Here is a 21,164-nt window from a genome sequence, read left to right on the forward strand (position 1 = left end):
TGCAAGTCATCAAAACAGGCAAAGAACTCAGCTTAAGTATAACAGTGTGATGTCAGACAATTAGTCAAAGTTAGGCATCCACTCGTCCTGTCTGATCCAGACATGCTCCATCCGTCAACTTTACTGACTGTGGAACCGAAGTTTGTTACTAAATAGCCTTTGTAAGCAGATGTAATGCTTTTCGATTTAATTGCAGATAATGGAACCAGTGAACCAGCAGCACCCTTGACGCCGATGGCACCGACGGCACCACCACCTGCAGCAGCACAATTGCAAGTAAACCCTGTATCATGTTATATTTTTTTAAAAACAATATTCTTCATTTTATATACAATGATGTCGACCCCATGCCACTTGATCAGCAGACTGGTCATTGTCTATGTCTGATTAAGCAAATGACCACTAAACAAGCAGCACTCAAACTCGAATTCAGTCTGCAAGACATCGGCATGCTCGTTTTCCACTTGGGACTGGTGATGACCAACAAAGACAAGCTTGTCATGCAAGGGATCAGTCCGAAAAAAATAAAAAGAAATTTAAGGCATGAATAAATGGCTGCAATCGCGATGTTGGTAAGCAGGGCTTTAGTCAACGCCCTGGTCTTTTCTGGCAGAAATTACCTCCTTTCTTATCTACGAAAGTCGAAGACAACCGACACTGAACGGAAATGTCACCATTTGGCCGTGGAGTGACTGCAGGCTGTATGTAAAAAAATACGCATGCAGGGATTTGATTTCATCAACGCCCAAATGACATGCCGTTTTCGAACGTTCAAGAACGTCGAAAATGTCATGCAAGAATATTATTTGCTCATTGGCAAAAGACTCGAACCTCCCACCGACGAACCCACCCTCTCGCAGAATTACACATCTTCCCAAGAACAGAAAGACCGGGTATTTATATTTAAACACTTAGATTTAAATATATTCATGTGTATTTAAAACAAAAAGAAACCGGCACCGTATCAGTGCAAGTATGTTCTTTTGGGAAAACCTGAAACCTGTGGCAGGATATGCACCACCAATTAATGTGGCATACGCATGATGTCCATTTGAAAAGGTTTCATCAAGTACACATGCGAAGTATGCTACGTAAGTGTGACATGCCATAATTGTCGTTGTAAAGCCCTCGGAGCAGATGCAGTCCGATGTCATCTCATCTACATAACCAAAAGAGATTACCTCACCAAACGTCACCAACTTCTTCAAATAAAACTAAAAAAAACAAACAAACCAATTAGACACATGATTTCACATTTGAATGTAATTATGTATTTTTGTTTTTCACATGTTGATATACCAACGAGTTTCTTTGAAAGCCAAAGAACATGGTGTGGTCGGTTACTCCTGACTGAAGAAAGACCAGCTGTTGAGATAACTCAACATTCAAGACGTCCCGACACAAAGGACGTCTTAAGAGATTATTCCAGACTGAGGGAATCCAATGATTGAACTGCTGGAGGAACACAAACCTTTTGAACTGTAATTCGTGCCGACTATGCACATGGTCAGCAAGTATTTGAGTGGCTGGCGGATGACCATGGGCAAACCCAGGGACATCGACGGCATGAAACTGATGATTGCTGACAAAGTCAACAAGGAACTGAACGAGCTGGAAAGCCTCAAATTTTAAATCACAGCGAAAATGTCTCTGGACAAACCATGGAGCACATCCAGCTTTACTTCAGGGGAACACAATAAGTCGCGACCCAACTCTAGTCCAGTGACTCATCCATCGACACCTTACTGCAAACCATACAAGAATACCTGGAACATTGGATGCACCGGGGTTCTGGGTGGGTCTTGGACAGGATCGAATTCATCTGTCTGGACATAGCGAAGTATGAACCATTCATATGGGGAACCTGCCTAAACTTGCCACCCTACCACAAGAAAAACATTCAAGCTATTCTGACGACGATTGGCTCAAATGGGAGTGAATCGACAAACCAATCCCCCTCTCCAAGATCATTAAAATCTAAAAACAGAATGCTCACATAGACGTCAACATGTGCGGACAGGAAGCCAACCAGTCATGCACAAGAATCGACAAGACAATAAATATGTTCATGATCAGAAAGATCATAGAAGTATACTATCACTATGCATGGATCAAAAGTCTGAGCAAACCGTTGTCCGACCAACTGAAACTCTGCAGGAAATAACTTTTGCGAGAGATGTCTGCACTGATTCATGTGACCCAACCTGCTGGACTCGCACCGGGAGGACAGATGGCGTTTGAATTGACATGGCACAGGAAAACAACATCCTAAAATTCATCAATCACAAACATCAAATGCCGGTGGCTTACAGCATCTACGCCGACTTCGAAATCTTCATGAAACTGCTCGATCACAGCACACCCGACATGACGGAACAAGGTTTCACATACAAAATGCAGGAACACAGAGCTTGCAGGTTCGGTTAAGTGGTCGTCCAATGAGTCGATCACACAAACCCTCCTGTGGAGTACTCAGGTCGTGATGCAGTTGAAACATTTCTTGCGTCCTCACAACACGAAAAGAAAATGATTCAAACAACTTTGTTGGACCCTACCCGAATGCATGTGTCACCAGAGGACAAGGTCATCAACGAGCTAGATGTTGTGACGCATACCAGGGACCCCCTTCAGATGATTCTGTGAGAGATCATATTCACATCACTGGTCGATATCGAGGCACTACCCACAACGCGTGTAACTTGAACCTCAGAATCCATCTCCGTGGTGCTGGTGTTCACAAACCTTCGTTTCCAACATCAACGTCATGAGCATCGCACGGGATTTGAACAAAGGCTACATACTCAAAGTGGACTTGGACCATTCCAAGGAATTTGCACCGAGGATGTGTATATGGACATAGCAAAACACATCCACCTATAAGACACGGGCTATTAACCCTCAGATCATACCCTACTGCGCAAAATGAAGGGCGAATGTGTACATGTGTACATGGCGAATGTGTACAGAGTACATTGGGTTAAGGCCCAAAATGTATTCCATTAAGAAAGCTGATGACAACGAAATCAGAAAGGTGAAATGCGTGGTGCAAAAAAAACCACTTTGCCAGATTTAAGAAAGCCTTGTTCAAGAATAAATAGTTAAAACACTGAATGAACTCACTAAAAAGCGGACACCGCAATCTTAAAGTAAAGACCCTAAGTACATAAAAAGCATGGAAAAATCTATTACAGCCCACGCGGATACTGTAAAGTCACGACTGCCATCCTGAAACTTGACAAAGCCACTCGAGTTTTGGAAGACAAAGACAAAGCATGGCTTCAAAAACAAGCTCTGTGGCAAGTTTACCTGCCAGCGCCTCAGACCACCCCCAGGAGACATTGCGACACCGAGTTGCGTCCATCAAGCTGACCTCCTGTTTCTACCTCACGATGGAGTAAGACGCAAAACCTACAAGTACACCCTGACTTTCATCAGCGTCACCAGTCCCTGCAAGGAAGATTGAAAAATGGTTGTTCAGATGCGTCGGGGTGGGTGAACGTCGAGTATTGCCCTGAAATCCGAGATTGCACTGCCCCGTTCTCAACCTACTCCTTAGCCGACGTCGATGAATTATCGCAGATCCCATTCATGACACTGTCGCTCACTATTACGGCAATATTTGGGGGAAAAAAGAAGTTTAGTGAGGCCACACTAGTATTTTGAGTCCTGGCACTCACTTTATAGAATGAACGCGTGGGACACCGGACACGCAAGTTTTGCGTTCCAAATCAGGAAAACCAACAACAGTTTCTTCTCCGCAAAACCAACAGATAAGCCTTAGAGGGAACCTGGTCCAGAGCATACACCATAACACTACTCATGCAGTGGGTATATATCAGTGATGTAGGGTCCTGTCCGACGGTGCTGTAGTTGCTGTGCACCATGTATATATCAACGGATGTATTGTCCTCCGTCTGACAGTGCAGCAGTCCCCGTGGACCATGTATATATCATGGGATGTTGGATCCTCTTTCTGATGCACATCGAAAAAAACAAGGTGTCCAGATTTCCGGAAACCTACACAAAACTGGGTACTGTCAGAATCATACAGGTTTCCTTTCACGGAAACTATCATCGTCGCTGAAACTATCAAGATTGGTTTCAGCGTCTGGAAACTACCGGAAACCAACAAGGTTAGTTTCCAGAAATGGAAACTGACAGGAAAGTATCATTGTTTATTTCCATAGCATAAAACAACTGGAAAACATCATTGATGGTTTCCATTCGTGAGATCTTGAATAGAACGATTGTAGAAAAAATAAATGCATATATCCAGATGCATAAATCCATGCATATATCCAGAAACCTACATTAACCTACTTTAAACTGCCTATGTGCTATGTTCAACTTAGTGATCTTAGTGTTTTTTGTCCACCAGAATTCAAATGGGGGATACTGGCACATGAAATAATATTAATTTGAGCACAACGGAAACCTAAATGAAACAATATGGAAGCTTAAAATTCAAGACAGGGAGCAGTCAAGCAGCGGTTTGATAGCTTAAGCGTTGGCGGCGATTGATTATGCTACTCCAGTGACCATACGACCATCGCCACTAACGTGGAGACCTCTGGAACAATCGTAGTGGCCTCGTGTTTACGTTTTTCAAAGGGGGGTGACTCTAAAGTGCTACCTTAGGGGCGTGCCGCTTAAATAATTCTCTGTAGGAGATGTAACCCATAATGACTAACACTAAAATCTTAAATATTGTGACCCAATTACAACTACTGCAATAATAATTAATAACAACTCAAATCACGGAAAATACACTCTCGTAACAGTACAAAAAGGAACAATAAGTTCGTCAACGTTCTGGGTGAGAATTATCACAACAACATAATACAAGCCACAACAAATGTGTTTTTAGTGCATTCATAAAATTTCATAACATGTTCTGGAGTACATAAAATATATGTGAATTACATTTCACACACATCTGCCCTAAGTGTGACTTGTCTGTCTCGCCTAGAAGAACTTCACGGTGAAAAAGAAAATTGACATGCAATGTTTTTTAATGCTACAAGAAAAATATAAACAAAAGAAAGATATCAAACTTAGAACAAACCAACGTTATAGCAAAACCATTAGGCTATTACCTTTTTCGAGGGATGTACCCATCAATATTCACAGGAAAGAATCCAACGATATGCTATTCACCTGCAGCTCACAAAAGACCTGTTCCATGCCACGTGCCACATCGCAGTGGTGTATCGTCTCATTGGACACCTGACAATTTTTTACAAAATGTCCACAGTTATATTTTTAATAAAATGAACGTTTTTCGGTTAGTCCTCGGGGGAAGGTCGATGTGTTTACACACAATGTGGGTGTGTTAAATATGCGTTAGTTACTCTATCTTTTGACAAATCTGTTGTGAAAGAGAAAAGAAATAAATCAATTAGCGTGTTATCAGTTAATCCCTTTTATAAGTCCCCAGACTCAGGTTCCAACACGAATATACCAATACAGCCAACAGCGGTTCACAACACGAACGAGCACTCGGGTTGCATAGCAGGTACGAGACAGTTTATCAACTGTTGTTACACAAATGCACGGGCAAAGGGAGATAACTGACTACATGGCTAGTTCACAAACACAACACCGTTCATCTGTGTTTGTCATTTCAACTCAGTTGATAATTCCTTTTCATACACCTCCAGCCATACGTTACATAACATACAATACATCAGACCTTGATTTATAACGCTGAATATTTAGTGCACACATAAGAAATGCTAAATGGGAATCATTGTCGGGTGATCTGAGCGGCGTTACCACTTATCATACCTGTTACGATCAATCAAGTGAATGATGACAAATAAACAGGTGTAGGTTTATATCACCAAACATGTGTTAAAGCAGTGGAATAGTGATCGCTGTATTGCATGCAGTTGTAAATGCCTAAAACACTTAGGAGTCGACGCTGGTTGAGGATATGAACGGAACTTCATTGTTGCATAAGTAACACAGCTGCAGTATTTGCTACACACTAAAGTGAAAAAGTGTGTACCTAAATAACCTTTTATCGCCAGTGCATTTTGAAGTGGCAAAATGGAGGCGGTTTAGTTTACGGATTCCTATGTATGAAGTATGTTGTTTAAATATAACAGATCATGTGACATCATGGTCACATTGTTTCTTCACAAGACTGAATATCGAGGTAAAAACACAGAATCAAACTGGATTGGTCCTCCTGCCATCGACGCATCAGAAAATCTGAAAGAAGGTAGTTAGTAATTTGCTTTATTTAGTGTCGCACGCGCAACTAAGGTATTTCGGCATTTCCGTATTGGCAAAATCTTACGTTGCTGGAATACTATATCATAACAGGACTAGTACTGCATCCACCGGTGCTATTGTATCATTGTTTAGTTTGGCTGTGATGGAAGAGAGCCTCCCACTCCCGGTCGATGGCACAGGCGCTGTTCACCTGGCAGCCTCACTACGTAACCGGAAGTGCTTGATTAGGAGTGAATTAAGCCTCGAGAGGTTGATTGTCATTATGAAAGCAAACAATCTACATAAACACATTTTGCAGTTATCAGTGCTTTTTTTTCTAAAACTGTAAAGGGTAAGCAGACTAGTGGCATGTTTACAATGGAATTTTTAAAAAAATATATGTAACAATATGTATGTATGTATGTATGTATGTATGTATGTATGTATGTATGTATGTATGTATGTATGTATGTATGTATGTATGTATGTATGTATGTATGTATGTATGTATGTATGTATGTATGTATGTATGTGCCATGACAATAACATATGGGATTTTTTTATGATTACGAATGACAAAATTGATAATGAAAAATTTGTATTGTCAACAACTTGTTTCTAAAAGACTTCAGTGTTGGGTACACCTACCGTCAAATTATTTCACTCTGTCACATCTAGCAGAATTTCGTTGCGATTTTTAAAAAAAAAAATTTTTTGGGTTCTCATTGTCAAATGTACAAACATGTGGTACATATGGATAGATGACGAACGGATATTATATCAGTATTATGATAAAAATACTCCGATGAGCCGGAAGCTGACAGGGGTAATGGAGGCGAAGAACGAACTGAATACCACAAGTGGCGCTTAAAATGTTGAATAAAACATATTTCACGTGAGTAATTATTAAATATGGGGTGGGAAATCGGAGAGCACACCCTAGTGAGGAAATGGGAGTTTACCTTTGATGGTGGCGATTTTTATTTTGACATGAAAAATATTTTTTGAACCGAAGCGAGGGAAGTGCGTTGCCAACCTCTGCTGGCTTCGCTCGCATATATGAAGACTGGTCATTTTCTCTATGCTGCGCAACCCCATTTGCGCTACAGTTTGCCTGTGCACAGACATACTCATTCTCTTCCCTCAAAGGTTACTTGTCATATCTTCCTACGAACCTCTGTTCTAATACGGCCATATTTCACGGTTCTCATAAAATCCCCTAGCGGCAAAAAATGGCAACAGATTTTTCTCCCTTTTTTCTGTCCAATCAGAACACGTGTTACATCGACTTAGATTCAACTTGACAAATGCAAGCAATGTGGAGAAACAAAAAATGACATTACTGAGTTCTGTCTAGAAGACATTTGAGTATCGCGCTCGGGAAGAGATTCTACTTTCACGATGCATCCGGAAATTACCGAGATCTTTCGAACGATCACTTTTGAAACAAGGTCGCTGATTGCACTACTAAATCTGACTGCCTCCAATCACGAGTCTTGAACACTCGCACTCGCATGAAAGGGTCGTATTGGAACTGAGGTTGCGTAGGAAGATGTGAGAAATAACCACTGTGGGAAGAGAATGAGACATACTTAGGCAAGATACATAGCGTTCACGACATGGTGGAAATCCTTTGTCGCTCTTTTGCGCTCTTGTTACGACTACTGCGCACGAAAAACATATATGAATGACTTCTTTGTACTTATGGGCCCTAGTTTCGTTATCAAAATATTAAAAAATGCATATTTGCAAGCTATCAAACATCGCAGGCGATCGATCGCATTTTAGCGGCGCCATTTTAAATCACGTGATGCGAAGGGATTCCCTCCCTAAAATAGTAAGTTCACGTGTTCCACACCTCGCTGCTTCTTTACAACAAATTTTCATACATTTTCAGATAATTAAAAGGATTGTGCGGAGACTTTCGTTTCCAAATAAGACTGACTAACCCTGCTCTTTTTCAGTTAGTCCAATCGTTCCATAAAAACCAAGAAAAATAAAAATGCAGAAAATCTGCAAATAGCAAAATGTACCACTTTAGACTCTGATCCATATTTATTCCAATTTATGCTGAAACGTATAACCGGCTTTAGAGCCATGCTCCAGAAAACGAAATGATGAGGGACAGACGCATGGGGAAAAAATCATCTGGGAGAAAACACCAGGTCATGTATACGCGTGGAAAATCCTCTAAGCCTAAAAGGGTCAAGTTAGGGATACGGACAAAAAGGGTATGGGCATTCATTCTGCATCAAAGGTTACTGTCAAAGATTGTTACTAAAAGTAATTATATATTTGGCACTGAAACATTTTTATCTCCTCGCATTTGCAGGAGCATTAAAATGGACTCCGTCCGTACGTCAATGCACATTTGTCTTTAACACCGTTCTCTATTCCGTCACCAAAACTGGCTCATAGATAGATCTGGAGGTGATCTGGTTTGGATAGCCTTGGATTTCTGAATAAAATGTCTTGCCGTTTTCATGGCAACAATTGCAAGTTGGTCTTCGACTGAAAAATGTGGCCGTGTTCTTTTCCGGAGCAGAACTCTAAACCCGTTCACTGCTTCCTCACCATTTTTGTACATACGTATATCTTTTGAACTGGTGCCTATGAGTAGTGCTGGATACAAAATATGTTTCTGATAATTGTGTGTGTGTGTGTGTGTGTGTGTGTGTGTGTGTGTGTGTGTGTGTGTGTGTGTGTGTGTGTGTGTGTGTGTGTGTGTGTGTGTTTCCATGGCAACTGAAGTTGGTGGTATTGCTCCTTTCTGGAGCAGAACTTAAAATATTTTCCTTCCACTTTGCTATATACACGCCAAAACATGTTAAATAAACAACTGGTAGACATATTTATGAAGACTCTTTTGCCATTGCGGGGATATTGATGACTGCGCCATAACTTCATGCAGGCAATATACAATCATTATGTAACTGCAAAAGCAACTGAAATCATAACCTTTGATTCAGAATGAACTTCATGTACAATTTCAAATACTTATCATTGTTAAAGTTCTCAATATAAGGCAATAAAATGTGCACCTTGAAAAGCATACTTTTCTGAACTAATACTTCATTGATAATTTGGAAATCCTGCTATTTATGCTGTCAAAAGGAAGAGGTGCTGTCATATTTGCAAATGGAATTTCTTCAACTGACCCAACAATTAAAGCCATCTGTCTAGTGGTGTGTGAACAAGAGTTAAATATGATATTTGGCATTGTGAAGTAATTTGAATGACCCTAACCTCTTAACAATTAATTTCTAAATGTATCCCCCTTATGTTAACATTTGTATATATTTGACTTTCTGAACTGAGACTTCATTGAGGTATATAAGTGACTTAAGAAATAACAACCTTTTTCATCAATGATATATGAACAAGAGTTTAAATATGATATTTGCCCTTGTGCTGCAATTTGAATGATCCTTCCCCGTTTAAGAATTGCTTCTTAGATGTATCCACTTGTTTTGGTATTTGTTTATAATTGAAACAAAAGAAACACCGTGTTGCTATTTGTTTGCTAATATAGAAAAGAAGAGATGTGCAACAAGGGTTGAAGCTAGGTTCTTGAAACCTAACACAACATGGAAATATTAAAAGTGATATTCAAGGCAGTAGAAATGTGAACTGAGGAATGTTAAAGTTGTTTTTATTATTTAATTTTGATGCATTAATGGAAGTTAGAGATAATTAATTCGTTAACTCATTAATTATTTAGTTCCTACATTCAATATGTCTTATTAGTAAACTATGTTTTGTAGTCAAACTTTTAGGAGTAGTACGGAAACACCAATGCAAGGTGGCAGCAATGACCCAATATAATGAATATTGTACAAAGCATTGGAAACTCCAGTGCAATTCCTTTCAAAATAGTTGTTGAAAGGGCTAGGTGGTCAGTCAGTATTGATTGGGAACGAAAGTCTCCGCACAATCCTTTTAATTATCTGAAAATGTATGAATATTTGTTATAAACAAAAACCGTGGTGTGGAACACGTGTTACTATTTTAGGGAGGGAATCCCTTCGCGTTACGTGATTTAAAATGGCGCCGCTTATGCGATCGATCGCCTGCGATGTTTGATGGCTTGCAAATATTTATTTTGGAGTATTTTGATAATGAAACTAGGGCGCACATATAGGTATAAGTACAAAGAAGCCATCCATACAAGTTTTTCTTGCGCAATAGTCGTAACGAGTGCGCGAAAGTGCGACAAAGGTTTTCCACCATTGCGGCCTATGGAGGTGCGGCATAGCGTTCATGTGGTGAACGCTATGTATCCTAGCTGAGACATACTATGACGACAATGTGATGTAAGTATTGGTGGTATTGTGGGGTTTTTAAACTAATGTGTGTGTACTCCTACATTTTAGTGCTACTGAGCATATTTTGATAACAGTTTTTGAAACAATGTTTATAATGAATAAAGAGAAATCGACTAACTGACTGATTTTTGTTTCATGTCCAGGCGGTGTTAAGATAACTGAAGTGGAAGAGTTAAAGAATGTATTTGAATGTATTATGCCAAATGATTTATTCAGTCATCATTCAAATTCAGTGCAATCAATGAATTTTCCCCATTAAGGTTTATCAGTCTGTTAAATAATTATGGTTGCATACACGTGGAAGACTGTTACTTCGAGGAACAACATCGACAAGTATTCGATCTACCTGTAGCCATGTTGGCAGGTAACGCTCGTTACTAGTATCACAGTGCTTGTATTGTACAATGTTCTTGTTTTGTGTACGTTGAAATACTTCATGTTACACTTCAAAATATATGCCTTCAGGTGCTGAAACAGTGTATATATAAGATCACCGATCAAAGCCTTCGTTGCGCCCATGTGACCGTTTCTCTCATATTTTAAGATATAAATGCTCATGTGCAACGACTCACGGAAATGTATAGATATGCAATGTTACCTGCAATGAAGACGATGACACTGCCGTGGTGCATGATGTCGTCAGGTCGTACACAGATCTCTAACGCAAGACGGACGCTCTTCTCAACCCTCCTTTCCGCCACTCTCTTATTAATGCAAAGGGCGCGTCAACTTCCTAGAAGCTGAGGCTTTTCTTGGAAACAGCACATTGGTCTTTGCAATATATGGAAGAACTGACACAATGCAGGTCCCCGTGCGCTCCCGAGATTATCACCAAGCAAACATTAGATGATTATTACACGTGGTAGTAAATTCATGTGGAAAAATGATTTATCCAACCCGACAGATAATGGCATGTCATTTATGGCTTTGTTCATTTCAGTAGGAAAACGCCATTTTGTTCTGAGGAGGTTATCATTTTTGGGAGGGCATCATCACCCTTAGCCATAAATTAATAACGATCCCTTATTGGTAAATGAACAATGTCACCTGGAAGTTTGGATGTAAAAGACTGTGTCTCTTCCAGATATTATGAACGACTCCTATGTCTTCTTTATAAAAAACCCACATGAAAAGCAAGGCCGACTGTAGGTCACAATGTTATTGAGTTGGTATGTAAATAAACGGAACCGCTGCATACATGACGGGAATTCAGCGAAATAGTGCTCGAATTAGTCACATAGACTCGAGTACATTTGTGTTGACAACAAACATAAGTTCATAGTCTGAATGGCAAAGCCTAGACGTACGCGCGTAGGTATATATACGCACGTAGGTGTGCAAGTGTTAGTGCGGGGATATTTGTCGGACCCTTGACTTCGCGAGCCTCGATCTCCGTCCGAGCAAGTTTTAGACTCATGAATTACTAGCTGGACTGTTGCTGTACCATGTAGGGTCCTCTGTCTGATAGTGTACCATGTAGGATCCTCTGTCTGATAGTGTACCATGTAGGATCCTCTGTCTGATAGGGTACCATGTAGGGTCCTCAGTCTGATAGTGTACCATGTAGGGTCCTCTGTCTGATAGTGTACCATGTAGGATCCTCTGTCTGATAGTGTACCATATAGGATCCCCTGTCTGATAGTGTACCATGTAGGATCCTCTGTCTGATAGTGTACCATGTAGGATCCTCTGTCTGATAGGGTACCATGTAGGGTCCTCAGTCTGATAGTGTACCATGTAGGGTCCTCTGTCTGATAGTGTACCATGTAGGATCCTCTGTCTGATAGTGTACCATATAGGATCCCCTGTCTGATAGTGTGCCATGTAGGATCCTCTGTCTGATAGTGTACCATGTAGAGACAGAGGATAGTGTACCATGTAGGGTCCTCATTAATTATTTAGTTCCTACATTCAATATGTCTTATTAGTAAACTATGTTTTGTAGTCAAACTTTTAGGAGTAGTACGGAAACACCAATGCAAGGTGGCAGCAATGACCCAATATAATGAGTATTGTACAAAGCATTGGAAACTCCAGAGCAATTCCTTTCAAAACAGTTGTTGAAAGGGCTAGGTGGTCAGTCAGTATTGATTGGGAACGAAAGTCTCCGCACAATCCTTTTAATTATCTGAAAATGTATGAAAATTTGTTATAAACAAGCGGCGAGTTGTGGAACACGTGAACTTACTATTTTAGAGAGGGAATCCCTTCGCGTCAAGTGATTTAAAATGGCGCCGCTCATGCGATCGATCGCCTGCGATGTTTGATGGCTTGCAAATATTTATTTTGGAATATTTTGATAACGAAACTAGGGCACACATGTAGGTATAAGTACAAAGAAGCCATTCATATAAGTTTTTCGTGCGCAATAGTCGTAACGAGTGCGCGAAAGTGCGACAAAGGATTTCCACCATTGCGGCCTATGGAGGTGCGGCATAGCGTTCATGTGGTGAACGCTATGTATCCTAGCTGAGACATACTATGAGGACAATGTGATGTAAGTTTTGGTGGTATTGTGGGGTATAGTGTGCCATGTAGGGTCCTCTGTCTGATAGTGTGCCATGTTGTGCCCTCTGTCTGATAGTGTACCATGTAGGTTCCTCTGTCTGATAGGGTACCATGTAGGTTCCTCTGTCTGATAGGGTACCATGTAGGTTCCTCTGTCTGATAGGGTACCATGTAGGTTCCTCTGTCTGATAGGGTACCAGTTGTCGTGTATCGGGTGTAGTAGTATACAATAGGGGGTAGGGGGACAGAAATAAAATAGTATCCTTACCACTCTCATATTTATTTATAAAACCTATAACACTATAAGTTAACAGGGAAATACTGATAAAACCCCCTATTTCCCTAGAAACGATGTGATATCGCATTTATTCAGCTGAATGTTTTCACTAGATCAAAACAAAACAACACGCAACACAACACTTTTCATTGCTGCGATGATGACACCAGCTGATAGTTTGACCTCAATGCACCGCACGTTACTGAAGGCTTGTCGATGCACGCTTTTCTCACTTCGCGTCGTCACCGAGGCGTAGCGGGGTGATATGACTTTCGTAGCGGGAGTACACGACTCCATACTCCCGCTCGCGCATCGTGATGGATGTACATGGTATTTTATCAGAGTCACGTGGACCAATCAAAACTCGCCTTTCTTACATGAGGCTAGATAGGTCTACTTGTCATCTCCCCTGTAAAAGTACCCAACAGTCTTACTAGGGAGATGGAGACTGTTGGGGTACGGGAGTAGTTTATGTAAGACAGGGAATCAAGTTGTAATCATATCAGTTTAAAACATTGCCTTCAGCCAAACAGTTTAACGTGTATCTTCTGTTATGTTGTTGGTTTTCATCATAAATGTTTGTTGGGCTTCTTGTATCCCTTCTTTTATATATTTATTTCTCATCCTCGCTTATTGCAGAACTTTTTTATGAAACTTTGATTGCATATCTTCTTTCATTTTGTTGTATTTTTCTAGTTCACCAAGGATCAAACGAAACTCTTCTTCTGAGATTTTATTATTATTGAGTATGGTAGAAATATGATCTTCTATCGTGTTTAACTTTGCTTCAACACGAATTCTATTTTCATCATGTTTCTTTGCTTTACGATTCAATTTGCGAGATACATATTTAAACACTGACTCAGCTGTTCCTGTAACTATAGCTGTTAATTCAAGTCCTAATACCACTGGTGCGGCTATGATTGTTTTCAACAACCCAAGTCCAACTGTCTTAATCCCATGCTAATTGTCATTAGTGTGGTATCAGCACCATCTATGTAGTTTAAAGCTCTGTTGTATTTTTCATGTAGTGATGCCCGAATATCACGCTCTTGTTCTAGTTCACATATCTGTTTAAGTCAAAACCTCTCTACGCTCCCTTTTATATTTCTTTTTTTAATCTATGGCTGGCTATAGCCCCATTCTGGGTGCCTATAATATATTTTATAAATTATTTTTTAATTATCTGTCATTTAATTTTTGATTGACATATTTAAGGCCTATAAGGTTTAGATTATTATACAGGTAAATGGGTGTGACATTAATAGGTCTGTTTTCATCTACAGTGTGACCCAATCGGAGCTTATTGATGGCTCACAGCCTTGTCTTATTATGATTCAACAACCTTTATGCTCGTGTCTTTTAAACCAAATTATTCTAAGGCCATCTAAAAGTATTCTTGGGCTGGAAATCTATAAGTCTATAATCAGTGTTGTGTATGATTTCATACCACAATTTGAATCTGAAAAAGAAATATCGTTAGTAATCGTATGTTCTGCGAATGAAGTAACTGGCATTCACGTTGACTGGGGCTAGCATGTTTCCAGTTTGATCTGGTACTTATAATTCTTGTATGGTATTATCTTTTAAGGGATCAAAGGACGGAAGAAGTATCCCGTTGTTAGTGATTTTAGAAACAAAATCATTTTGATTAAAAAAGTTGTAAGGGTTGGCTAGTGTTATTTTAATTAACCATTCAAGCTCTGTAACATCTTCTAGTGGCATTTGTTCGTATACGTCATCTATATAGTATAAGAGGTACGGGGTGTCTTCCTTACCAGGTACAAAATATCGCTTTGTGTCTCCTAGATGTAACCGAATGTTACATTGGGGTGATGACTTACCATTGTTTATATAACTGTTAGAAAATAGTTTCCTATTGTTTTTCTGATAGTTTCTCAGGCGTGAACTTCAATTCCATGCAATTTATTTTCTCGAATAGAAAAATCTTGGTTGAAGATATAGTGTCTTCCACGATAACGGTGACACCTTGCAGACTGGTGTGTGAATCACCAACCACCCGCACGTGAATAGAGCAAACGTGATCCTGGCGGGTTTTTTTTTTATCCCCATGGAGTTTAATTCCCTCCAGTGGAATTCTCCGGTAGACTTTCCAGTATGGTGACCATGCCATCAAATTCAGTCCAACTGCAATACTGCGTTTTGATCCTCAGGTTTACACGATAGCATGTGGGCTGTCATGCTCGAGACTGGTTTGATGATTACACTACGTCTCTGTGATAGGGTGTAAGTCACGAGCAGGGTTCCATTGTTTACGACTTTGTTTAGGAAACGGTCTTTGTTTTCCGTGAATACGTATGGGGAACTTAGTGTTGTGTTGAGAAGCCAGTTGATTCGAGATGGTAACATCATCCATCTGTTGTCGCCAGTGAGAAGTAGATAGTATGGTTTGTTTTGGTCAACATTCCTTCCGTCAAAGTCTTCTAAATCGAACAATGGGTATATTCTCCATTCGTCCCCGTCGTTGCAGACTAGATCATATCGTGTGTTGCTGACAGATCTTTATGTATCTAGGTTAAAAGTACTACGAGATCCGCCAACGTCGGGAACTTCAACGCGTCTGTAAATGTTGTTTATAAGCTTAAAAGCGTACATTTTACCATCTATTCCTGAGTCATCAAACCCTCTAGTACCACGGAGGTCTGATAAAAAGATTTATGCTAGATACATCGAAAGGATACACTCACACCGGTATTATCCATTTAAACGATTCAGTTAGAACGTACATGTGGGCTATTCTCGGGACTCAATCACAGACGTGCTCAGGTATCACAGCTAATGAAACCGCTTACGACGCGCAGAAACAGTTCATGGCTAATATTGAGGATGCTATCGCATCACCAGTAGATCTATCTAGTGCTATAAAACGATATCAGGACACGTTGCAAGGTATGCCACGTCAAAAGTCGAAATGTTCGGTGTGGGATTGTACATGGCTCCGAGTGATATGCGTCTGAGAATCAATAAAATAACAGACTACAACAATAAAATAATCATCGCCACGGCCAACCAACAATTGGGTGTTAACGCCGACGTCAACGTCTCCCACATACCACCATCCACGCATCCTGGTGAAACGGATATAGTGGCATCACAACCAGAGTCTAGGGTTAAACCAACACACCCAAAGCCACAACCACCGCATGTGCAGGCGTCCAATCAGCAGCACATCGACTGTAAAACAGCGCTGGTGGTCGGAGGTTCGCGGTAGGCTTGTGTCTCATTTGGCTAAAAATGCCTTAGCTGCCACGTACACAACTCCAGCCACAGCGATCATGAATGCTCACAGATTTTGATCAAGCCTCTCACGGAACCTCCCGTCAGTGACAGGACCAGGGTCAATATGATCAAACCCAATGCTATCAGAACGCTGGCAATGTTGAAGCCCGGCAATGGTTTGTCCCAGTACATACCCAACAGTTTTTCGATGCGGTCCGACGCTTCTGTAGCACACTGTGTCATGTCGCCAGTACTACTTAGTTTGGATCTGGTAGCTTCCAAGTCTTGAACGGCCTTCAGAGGAATCTTAGGTTTTGCACCACCATAACCACCTGCATGTTCAGTTTATCACGGATAAAATTGGTACCATGACGACTGGCTAGAGTTGACAAGGCTAGTGGTATTCTAGTGCGCCTGTTAATGATGTCAACCTCTGGCTTATCCTTCAGACCTAGAATGACCTTATCATCAATGGTAAACTTCGAATAGTCTCGACCCTGAGGCTCGACGTAGTTTTTATCGTTTTTAATCCATCGTAATAATCGTGTTACTGTTCATCAATAACAGCTGAAAATGTATTAAGTCAAGCATAGTGGACATTTTGATAAATTTGACCAAACGCACAAGCATCAAATGTGTTGTTATCATGCCATTTTTTTATTGTCGTATGTATGGTGTTAAAAGTAATATATTTAGATTCCGTGTGAGATGAGCTTTCATTTGATATGTCACATGGCATATTTATCGACAAAATATACGTGTGTATAATCATTTTAATGATTTTGGCGGCCATCTTGAAATTGGCCGCCATTTTGAAAATGCCACAAGGTAGAATTTGCAGAACTTTGTACTTTGCACATGGCAATGATGTTCTGAAGCTTTCCTGAAAATTCAGCTTTCTACTATTTTTTTCCAATGCCATGTCTAATGCTCCTGGCCTACAAAAGGACAACAAGCAGCGAGACAGACTGGTAAAACTAGTTGTGGGTGGTAAGGCAAAACAATATTTAGGAGAAAACATAATTGCTGATAAAATTCAGAAAATGTCAGATGAGGAAATAAATAAATTATGTAATAGGTATGAGGCACAACTCGGGGCTGAGATGATAAAAGGTACAGATTCTACTATTCCGAAGATTTACGCCGATTTTACCAATCCCACGTCGACACTATTTGTGGGAGGACTTAGAGAACTTACCCGTTTATCGATGATGCCTTGAGCTATATCAGTTGTGCTTTATATCACAAATACGGTATGTATCTAGCCCCGATGACGGCAGAGATTATCAAGGCACTGTAAATTTGATGAAAGAAAATATAATGACAATATTATACAAAATGAATGCTGTCCAGGAAGAGATAACGAAGATTCCAGAGCAGGAAACACCGAAGCCGGAACCAGTGACGGATGTCACCAAGAAGAACCAAAACAGAGTTGAAGCTGGTGGAAAAAAAACGCCTTAGCCAGGCACAGTAAAAATAATTACACGTTGTGGGTGAGCGTAGATGGCGTAGTAGCCACAACTGTTGTTTCATTACATGTGTTATTTAAACCAAAACAACCCGAATCACAGCCATCACCATCACCCCCAGAGGAGATCGACCCTCATATTATGTTTTGATTAAAATTATATTTCCATTAATATATATTATGTCTGAGGGAAAAAGATTCTTTAATGATGCATAATACGCATTAGCGGTTTCCGGATTGGCAATTGAAAACGCTCGGTTGATTAAAATGATTATAAAACAACCGACTATAAAACTCGACTTTGACCTGCAAGATATTGCTATGTTTACTATGAACATTGGTATGGCGATGGCCACCAAGGACGTTCTGGTAAAGCAATGTATCATATCTGAAAATATTTTAAGTAAGATATATACTATGGCCACGATAGCAAAGATGGTTGGTGGGGCTCTTGTGAATGCCCTATCATTTTCCGAGAGTATTTTTATATTTTCCCAATTAAGAGAGTCAAACGCGGCTGAGGTAGAAGCGGAACAAAAATGACACAATGTAGCTGTAGAAAAACTGCAGGCTGCACTGGGTGAATACGCTAGGAGACGTATGAAGTGACTAGATTTTATTTAATCAACTCCAACGCTCATGGCCCAGCCGTTCAGGTTGTTAGCATCGAAGCATAATGTTGGCGTTGGCTTAATGTTTTGATACCATAGAAATACCAATGCATAACTGTTCTGGATAAATAGATGCATATTGTAACCGGTGAATAATTCTAATTCCACGACGGTTTTATTCAGTAGGCCATCCCACGAGAGTCCAGAGCTTGATAAAACTAAACATTTCACTAAACCCATTCACAGCTGGGTGGACTGGGATACTTAGTCACAGTACTTTGTCCAAGTTCACTGCACGTTGCTGTACCTACAACTAGGTGTATGCACGTGTTCATGTGGCCACCATCTGGTCATACACCAACGGATTCGTGGGTTCTTTTAAGTGCAGAGGTTTGTGTACTGCACACTAGGAGTTGTGACAACACTGAAAGAGTCTGCACACAATGCTGACTCCAAGGTATTTACACCTGGTCACAGATGGACTCGACCCTGACACCTCAACCTCGCTGGATCACTAGCCTGGCGCCTTAGCCAACTTACCCACCGCTCCCCTCACACATTACATGTGCACATTATACATGTACAACTTATATCACATTTCTTATGTAGCATATCATTTCTGGAAAAAGTCTGTCACAGTTGTTTGTTTTCTTCACTCATAGAATGTGAGCAAATTGTTAGCATTTTGAAGAGCTTGAGATACTGTTGGAGCAACAACTGTTTCTGATTCATCATCGTCAGACTGGACGTCTGTCGACTGCACTTTGGTGATGATTTCTTCATCGGTCAGCTCTTGACTGGTTTCCACGACTTTGTCTTCATCCACATATTGTTCAACAGTTGGAATGTCATCACCATCACTCTGGGGTAACTTCGCAATCAAATCCTGCAGCTCAGAAAGGGGGATGTCATATTCGTCTTCGTCCTTAGTAACAGTTGGATGACGGAATTATATCAGCGTGTTTAAAACAATTGCTAATACACTTTGCACTGACATCATACCAGGCTTACTTCACGAACCGGATTGCTAACCTTAAAGTTAGTGTCTGCAGTTGTTCTCTCTCGACACAGATGATGTAATGTTTCAAAAAAGACTTATTATAGAGGGCTTTAAAGTTCCTGATGATCCCAGCATCCATAGGCTGTATGTGGGCAGTGGTGTTGGGTGGTAGGTAGTGCACCCTGACATTGGTCAGTCAAACATCCTTGTTATTGGGGCTGGCATCATTGTCTAACAGTAAGACGACAGTACGGCCTTTAAGACGCAAGGTCCTGTCAAAATATCTCAGCCAGTCAGTGTAGACTTCGGGGTTGAAATCTCGGCCATAGCACCTTGGTTGCCTTGCCTTGCCAATGACAAATGATTTCATCTTCATAGTCCCACTGGCATTGGAACAGAGTGCTACTGTGATACGCTCTTTTGACCTTTTGACGCCTGAGCAAGCCTTTGAAGCGAGCTTGTAATTGGGGCCTTATTCAGGAAATAGTCCTGTCTCATCCAAAATGAAAATATCATCAGGCTTATAATTCTTCAGCACTGATTTCAACTCTTCTCTCCCATTTGAAATTGCTGTTTTGCCTGAACTAGCTGCTTCGCCCTGATAGTTTTTCTTGGAGAGAGAGAAACGAGATTTGAAACATGACAGCCAACCACGTGAATAGGGAAAATCCGAATTGCCAAGTTGTGTGCCAAACAATTGCTGAACAATCATTGCATCATTTAATACTGCATTTTGGCTATTTAAGTCATTAATCCAAAGATTCTTCTTCCAAATTTTGGTGTTTTGCATTTCTGGCACGAGAAATAGAGGCCGAATCTTCTGATAGTCCTAACCATTTATCTCTAGACTTTAAGATGTCCCCAATAGTAGATTTACCAATGATTTCTCGAAATGTTTGCTGATGTGGTCTAAACTGGCTGAAGGATGGCTTTCATTAAATTTGGAAATCTCACACTTCTCGGCTGCAGTCAAACAGTGACGTTTGCGTGTAGCAGGCTGACTTGCCATTATGATAAATGCCTGTCTACAGAAATGTGACGCGACGCTATATACAGTAGAATATATTTTCGTAACTGATAAGATGTTCTCACACCTGCCACAACTGAAGTGACGAAGTGAAGTGAAGTCTCCCTAGTGTTTTGATGGGTAAGTAACGTATTCACATTACAACACCTGGCAACAGGCATCTCTAATGTTTTGATGGGTAATTTCTCAGTTCACATCAAACGCCTCCCGAGAGATTAACAGTGAATACATTTATTCATGTGGTAAAGATTACTGACGTGGCACTTACATATGCGCACAGATACTTCCTGCTGGATAAGTAGATCATTTTCAAATGGAAATATGAAAGAATGGGTTGAAAATTTGTTGTCTGGGTTGTCCGGAAGGCGGGGTTTATGTGGGGTCCGAGTAAAGGGGGTTCGACTGTACCCAGTTTTTTTTTCACAAATTGAAACTACTCTTATTAATATGGAAATGGTTCCCCTTTAGATAATGCTATTCTTCGAA

The 21,164-nt window shown here is 40.5% G+C and overlaps 1 protein-coding gene across 4 annotated transcripts in view; it reads right to left on the reverse strand.

The window, feature by feature from the left end:
* Window positions 1–21,164, reverse strand: part of LOC137298340 (uncharacterized) — a 187,434-nt gene that overhangs the window by 8,662 nt on the left and 157,608 nt on the right. The window contains exon 1 of one of the 4 annotated variants that reach the window (XM_067830553.1): window positions 11,143–11,252. The exons of the other annotated variants lie outside the window; for them this stretch is intronic. Within the exon in view, the coding sequence (XP_067686654.1) occupies window positions 11,143–11,176 (34 nt within the window). The 5' untranslated portion in view covers window positions 11,177–11,252. Of the gene's footprint in view, window positions 1–11,142; window positions 11,253–21,164 lie in introns of those variants that run through there. 4 annotated transcript variants of the gene reach the window in all.

Source organism: Haliotis asinina, chromosome 10 (assembly GCF_037392515.1).
Source record: "Haliotis asinina isolate JCU_RB_2024 chromosome 10, JCU_Hal_asi_v2, whole genome shotgun sequence".
Lineage (NCBI taxonomy): Eukaryota > Metazoa > Mollusca > Gastropoda > Lepetellida > Haliotidae > Haliotis > Haliotis asinina.